Source organism: Myotis myotis, unplaced genomic scaffold (assembly GCF_014108235.1).
Source record: "Myotis myotis isolate mMyoMyo1 unplaced genomic scaffold, mMyoMyo1.p scaffold_m19_p_4, whole genome shotgun sequence".
Classification (NCBI taxonomy): Eukaryota; Metazoa; Chordata; class Mammalia; order Chiroptera; family Vespertilionidae; genus Myotis; species Myotis myotis.
Window position 1 is genome coordinate 81,409,563 of NW_023416346.1, and position 7,025 is coordinate 81,416,587.

The window sequence follows — 7,025 nt, forward strand, 5'->3', positions numbered from 1 at the left end:
GGGGAGGAGCCTCAAGCCAGGGCCAGCCCACAGCCCTCCTCAACAGCCACGGCTGTGGGAAGGGGTATGGTGTGTGTAACACTCACATCAAAGGTTCCGGAACTTGTCAGCCAGGGACTGCATGGCCGCTGCAACAGAGAGAGGCATAAGCAGGCACTCCAGATGGAGGGATCGAGAAGCCCGACCCCCTGTCCCTGTGGGGAACCGCCTAGCCCTGCAACCTGAAACCCCCTCCAGTCCCTACCCAAGGAGCCCTGGGCCTGACTCAGTCACTCACCACTTGAATTAAGTGTGGAAACGTTTTCCAAACAGGACAAAGTGTGCCAGCACGCAAGCTTTGGGGCATATCAGAACCATTCAGAATTTGTCAAACAAACAAGACCCACAGAAGCCATAGCAAGCAGCAGTTGAAGGGAGAATCAGCGAGGCATCTCTAGACGTCCGTCCTGAGAGAAGATCTCTAGGACCGGTTCTCCTTGGCAAAGTGTGCTTGTAGCTCCGACCACACTTTCTTTCCTCTCTGTCCACACACCTAGCTGTACATGCACAGTAGGCTCCAGGGCCAGGCGTGCTGAGTTCTCCTCCCCACAGGAATGTTGGGCCCTGTGAGGCCGCCTGTACCTGCAGCCTGCCCCAGCCCCATGCTAAGGCACTGAAGTCTGGCCCTGCCCCTGCCCCTGCCCCTGCCCCTGCCCCTGCCCCAGCCAGAGGTTCCTCCTACCTAGTTGCTGTCTAAGGTCGTATATTTGTCTCTGCAGCTCCGGGCACTAGGCCAGCAGACACCAGAGAAAGAGAAATGATTAGTATACTCAGGCCTCCTCGCCCCTCGACGACACCCCCGCCCCCACCACCTGGGCTAGCCCCGCATGGGCTCCTCAGTGGGAAAAGGAGGTGCAATGCCCTCCTTGAGGTGTGGGATGGCGGCAGCGGCGGCGGCGGTGTGGGGAGAGGGGACAGACACGGGTCGGTTTAATCTGGACACACATCCCACAGTCTAGCTCAGAAATGCACTTCTAGGAGCCAGAGGAAGCATTACCCGAGGACAACCCTCTGCTCCAGGTGGTTGCTGCTGCCTTTTCGGTGCTGGGGGATGTCCAAGTGGTGCCTGGTCACCTGAGAGGGAAAGGACACAAAATCCAGCCTCCAAAGCTCCCAGGGAGGTGGAAAGGGCTTAGCAGGGTCTCACGTGAGGCAGCACCCCCCTCTGCTGGCAGCAAGTCGCCCCTGCTCTGCCCAGCAGCTCCACCCTTCTCTCTGGGCCTGCCTCGCCTGTTCCCCAGGGGCAGCCCACCCACGGCTGTGGTCCCCAACACTGTGTGTGGCCCTGGGTTGGATGCTTGCAGAGCTGCAGGCAAAACCAGCCCCTGGGGCGAGCCCAGTGGCCCAACACGACCAATCGGAAAAGGCCCTGTTCCGCTGAAACTCTGTGTCTGGAGTGGCAGTTTGGGGCACAGCCACGAGAATCACCCCTGTGCACAAACCCCATGCAGAGGATGAAGTGCCTTGAGCCCTGCCCTGTCCAGGCACCCTATTTCCTGTGGGAGAAGCTGTCTGGGCAGGCAGGGAGGCAGGGAGCAGGGCTGAGCCCCTGGTGGAGCCAGAGCAGGAGGGTTCCCTCCTCAGCCTCCCCCCCCCCCCCCCCCCCCGCTCCCAGCAGACCCATGGGACTCACTGGAGGCTGTGGGCCCTCTGGGCAGGACTTCTCCCTGGCTCAGGGCCCAGGGCTGTGCTTGTCCTGGAACCCCGGCGGCTCTGCTGTAGCCGTCACCGCTGTTGCATTCTCGGCAGAATGGCCCTGGACTGTGTGTCTGAGGACGAAATAAAAATTTCTCACTTATTTGGACTCGGGATGTGTGTGTGTGTGTGTGTGTGTGTGTGTGTGTGTGTGTGTGTGTAGGGGCTGGGGTGAGGCAGGGAATAGGGAAGGCAGTTCTGAGGCGGACCCCATCAGCACTTTCGCCCTCAGTGAGCCCCGGTCAGGAGGCCAGGCTGAGCTAGACACAACAGTGGGGTGCTGAGACAGCCCACGGCCCCCTGCAAGGACAGCTCGGGGAGCAGCTAGCAAGTAGGAGTCAGGGAGCCGATGGTTCTAAACATTGAAGCTTTGGGGCCCAAAGTCTTAAGGGGTCCCCCGATCCAAACCAGCTGCCCCAGCCCTCCCTACCACCCTAGCGGGGAAACTTGCCAGGTGCGGAGAATGGTGCCTGGCACACATGGAGGGCTAGCTTAGGGTTTGCCCTGGCTAAAACCACCCAGATCTGGCATCCTAATGACCCAGGGTGCCCAATGACAAGCCCTGAGGAGGGACAGAGGGAGCATGCCTAGAGAAGTGCAGGGCGGGTTGGGGAGCGGGGAGGACCGTGGCCTCATACTCACTTGGACTTTTGGGCCTGGGGCGCTCTCCGGTTCCTTTTCTTCTACCACCACCGGCAGGGACCCCTTCTTCCTCCTGGCCCCAGACTTCTGCCCAGCGCCGGTGTGCTTGGGCTGTGTGGTTCCCAAAGGGTCCAAGGAATACCCCTTGCCCCTCCCAAACGCCGGACCACCAGCGACTGGGGGGAAGGTGGCTGGCTCCAGGGCAGCTGCTGAGACTCCCTGCCCCCAGGAAGGGAAGGTACCCTGGGGGGCTACTTTGGAGGCCCCCCCTAGGGATTTCTTCTCCTGGGCCACTTTCCTTCCAGGAGTGGCCTTGGGCGGGCTGCCTGCAGCAGCGGCTCCCGGCAGGTAGCTGGGTCTGCTCCCCGCCTTCCCGCAGACCACACTTTGGGGTTTCCTACGGGACGCGTCCAGCTCTCCAACAGCCCGCCTCGCCCCAACTGAAGCCAGTCGTGGGGGAGCGGAGGGCAGGAAAGAGCCTGGCACGCAAAGGAACTTGTCCCTGGCATGGGCACCCGAGTGTCTGGGTGTGTCTTGCAGGCTCCTGGGTTTGGCCTGGCCCCCTCCTTTGCCATAGAGGCTCAAACTCAGCAGGCACAGCTCGCTGAAGTCATCTGATGGCTCGGAGTGGGAAGGCCAGCCCACCAGGCCTTCTTCCGAGGACCACTGGGGACCCACGGTGACCCTTGACCTATTCTTAGCTCCTCTTTTGCAGTTTCCCCAGGCCCGGCCTCCCCCAGGCCCCATGACGGGCAGCCGGGCTGTGGAAGGCCGCCGAGATCCCACCAGACCATAGGCCTGCGAGCTTCTACCCTCGGGACCTGCCTGCAAGTCCACCCAAAGGGCGGACGCCTCAGAGTCGCAGCAGCTCTCTGGGGAGGGGTTTCTGCAGACAGCCAGGTGATCCCGGTCGGTCAGCTGCTGCAGGGTGGCCATCGCGGCCTCCTCCGCAAGGTAGTCCAGAGTGCCCCCGTCGAAGTCGGCCGGGGAGCCAGGTCGGCCTTCGCAACCCCAAAGCACCCCTTCCATCACTTCCCGCTCGTCCTGGAAGCCTTCGGGGTCTGAGAACGCGCCCTCGTCCTGGCTGCTCGGCAGGGGCGTCCCCAAAGTATGGCCTAGTCCACCGGCCTGCTCCCCGCCCTCTGGGTGGGACCCCACTCCCCAAACAGACCCCTCGTCCTTGTTGGGGGAGCTCATGTCGCCAAGTCCCGACAGCCCAGGTACAGGGTAAACGGTCGCCCTGAGCACAGGCAGCGGCAGGAGCGCGAGGCCTTGACCTTCTGAGAGAGCGTTTGTCACCACAGGCAGCTCACGCGGTGGCCTCCAAGCGTGCGCGACTCCCAAGAGCCATCAACGTCCAGGCGTTCTCATTGGTGCGTGTCCCACCGCCTGCCAATCAGTGCGCCCCTTCTAGGCCCGCCCCCCAGGCCCTGGCCAATAGGGTGGAGGGCCTCTGGTTGGTCCAGGCGTGCCTGCGACGTCACAGCGGCAGTTGGAAGCCAATCTGGTGGAGGAGTGTGGTCATAGGGGGGCTCCTCCCATCACTTCCTGCCCCGCCTCCCCCGGCCAGGCACCTACTGTCCAACCGGAGTCAAAGCACCTAGCCTCCGTTTCCCATGTACGAAGCGGGGAGATGATGCACCTGTCTGGGGGGTGGGTCGAGGGGTGGTGAGGGTGCAAGCTCAGGATGGAGGTGAAGCACCAGCCACTCTTCTGCAACAACACTTACGACCCAACAGGGAAACGCACACCCGAGCGCGTGGTCAGCGGTGGGTCCACATACATTTTCCATAAAGGCCCAGGGAGCAAAAGTTGTGGCATTTACGGGCGGCAGGGCCTCTGTCACAACTCCGTTTCCGTTAGGATGGGTGGTCAAATCGGCCCAGGGCTGTGTGTTGCTGGGCCGGTTTGGTGGAAGGGCTGGGGTTTGCCCCCTCCCTCAGCCCCGCCCCCACTCTGAGTCAGTTCAAAGAAGAGGGAATCCCCATGGCCAGTGCACACCCCAAAAGATGCTCACCATCACTGATCCTGGGGACACGGACGCAAACCATAAACCCATTTTCACAGCAGGTCTGCAATAATCACAGAGCTTAACCGTCCCACGGGTGGGAGAGGTTATGAGCAAGCCCGTGCTTGGCCCACTGTGAAGTGGTCGAGGTGGGGGGCCTGGGGGGAGGGAAGCGGCGGCCTGTGCGCAGGCACAGAAGAACCGTTTGGGGAGGCAATTGCGCAGAATCCGGGAAAAGCAACTTACACAGCCCTTGCTACATAAGCGCTGTAGATAAATAGTGACACATCCTCCCGACCATGCTAGGATTGAAGTACTCGCCGTCACCACCCTCTTACAGGTGAGGAAGCAGGCACTGAGAGGTTCGGCCACTGGCTCAAGGCCACTGGGCTTGTAGCGATCAGCGGCAGGATCGCAACCAACACAGTCCCGCTCCAGAGCCCTTGCTTTGGAGCAGAAAATCTTAAAAATGAAAAAGCGCCCATTCCCTCCGTGACCAGGCATGGACCTCTGCCGAGTGCACCTTCTGGACACACGCTGGTACGTGTAGTGCATCAGGACACATGCTCAAGGGTGGTGGGAAACACTGGCAACACTCTAAATTCCCACCAGGAAGGAGGTGGATGAATGCAGTGTAGTGTATGCACCCTACATCTTTTGACTGGGTAGATGAAAACGCCCCAGTCAAAAGAATGCACAGATTCCAAAGGCACACAGCAAGCTGCAGAGCAATGGCGTTGGATACGCATTTGTAACTTTTTTTTTTAAACTAGTCAATCCGATATAAGGTCTGAGAGTACATATAGATGTGCCTACAGACATGTTATAAAGGCCTGGGAGGACGCACAGCCAATGCTTACCAGTGGGCAGCCCGCCAGGGCGCCAGTTGTCTCTCAAATTTTCCTGAACCGCCTGCTTCCCAGCTTCCCAGCTTCCCTGAGCTAAGCAGCCTTGGCCCTCCCTTGGTTTCTATAAGGCCCTCCAGTGTTAGAATTTCCACTTGCTTGCCACCCAACCCCTACTCCAACAGCCCTCCTCCCTTCCTTCCACACCTTCTTCCTCTCTTTCCCATTCATACTCCCCTGTCTTTAAAAACATTATATATATTATATACATATATATTATATACATATATTTTATATATATTTCAGAGAGAGGAAGGGACAGGGAGAATGTAGGGCGTGGCTATAGGGTTAAGCCTCGGACTGACCTGTTGGCAAAGCCACAAACCAGTCCCAGCTTAGAGGGCACAGTCCCCTTAGCATAATTAGGCTTGACCTTATGTTGCTCCCTAGATCTTATCTGGGAAGCTAATGGGCTGAGGGAGATGTAGCAAGTGCTGCCAAAACAAGTGAAACTCACAAGAACATTGTAACTATGGTGACCACTACCTTGTTTACCTCTGGCTATAAAATAAAGGCTCACCTCGCCTCTGGATCTCTCTCTGTGGCCTCAGCCAGGCACAGGAAGATCCACCCCTAGACCCAGCTTATTCTCTTTGTCTGTCATTTCTTCATCCTTCACCGCCCTCGCTCAGGCTTTCGAACCCTTGGCTGAGCTGGCTCGGCACAGGAGAGATGGAAACATCAATGATGAGAGAGAATCATTGATTGGCTGCCTCCTGCACACCTCCTACTGGGGATCGAGCCTGAAACCTGGGCATGTGCCCTAACCAGGAATCCAACCGTGAATTCCTGGTTCATAAGTTGATGCTCAACCACTGAGCCATGCCTGGTCGGGCCATACTCCTCTGTCTTTCCAGTCGCCTCTCCCTCCTGCAGCCTACTCTGGCTGATCTCCTAGAGAGGCCCGAGCTGTCTGAACACCTCTTGCCAGAGGGCACTCAAAGACCCAATTTTTCTGGCTCTGATAGAGAAGGTTATGCAGCAGGGAGATTGGGTACACTCTAAATCTCTGATCCTCCTCCTCAAGTGTGCCCTGCCTCCCCTCCCCCCAACCTCTGCCTGTGTGTAGCTGATGCCCTCTCCCACTCCTCCCAGTGACTTTTAAAGACATGGTGTGCTATTTCCGACCTGCTAAGATGGATGAGGAAGGATATAGCAAAATCTCCTGTGCCCACCACGGTCCTAGGAAACATTACCCATCCATCCAGTGGAAGCCTCAGCATCCCTCTGGCCATTTCCATTTCTTCCCTCCCATCCTCCTTCCCTCTCTACCCCACAGGGAGAATCCTAGAACTTCTCCACACCTCCCCCACTCTCCTCATCCCTGGGGCTCTACTGGCTCCAGTTTCCCTGCTTTGTGTAGGTCCTCACCAATCTCTGCTAACGCCCTTCCCGCAATATCCCCATTTTTGGTTTTGACCTACTATCTTGGCCTGGGGTGGGGCCAGTATCAGGGGATTCACTTAGCCTTCCCCACCACGATAGCTCTTACCCCACAGACCAATGACCCTGTGGGATTCATTGCTCCAACGGCCAAGTGTACCACTGGCAATTAACTTGGGGGATGGAGAAACGACCACTGTGTTCATCTGTTGATCGAAACACCAGGTCGGCTCACTGTGAACCAGACTCTATTCCCAACTTCTCTTATTACCATGCCTCACAAGCCCCTCTCAAACAGCTCCCCCCCCCTCCCCCCCCTGCCCATCGTGACACTTTGGGCTTCCAGGATCAAT

At 58.4% G+C, this 7,025-nt stretch overlaps 1 protein-coding gene across 1 annotated transcript; it reads right to left on the minus strand.

Annotated features, from left to right (window-relative positions):
* Positions 1-856: 856 nt before the first annotated feature.
* On the minus strand, positions 857-3,573 carry LOC118653493 (uncharacterized protein CXorf49 homolog). The gene is made up of 3 exons (XM_036304172.1): positions 2,377-3,573; positions 1,037-1,113; positions 857-974 (listed from the first exon to the last, which is right to left on the minus strand). Exons 1-3 carry the CDS (start codon positions 3,571-3,573, stop codon positions 857-859), a joined length of 1,392 nt encoding a protein of 463 aa, XP_036160065.1.
* Positions 3,574-7,025: the final 3,452 nt, after the last annotated feature.

Excerpts from the sequence above, each read along its gene's own strand:
- LOC118653493 (XM_036304172.1), bottom strand. The coding sequence starts at position 3,573 with ATGAGCTCCCCCAACAAGGACGAGGGGTCTGTTTGGGGAGTGGGGTCC. Across the intron at positions 1,114-2,376 it reads CCCCAGGCCCAAAAGTCCAA|GTGACCAGGCACCACTTGGA; the intron begins GTGAGTATGAGG and ends TTTCCCTCTCAG. Across the intron at positions 975-1,036 it reads GAGCAGAGGGTTGTCCTCGG|ATTAAACCGACCCGTGTCTG; the intron begins GTAATGCTTCCT and ends ATGTGTGTCCAG.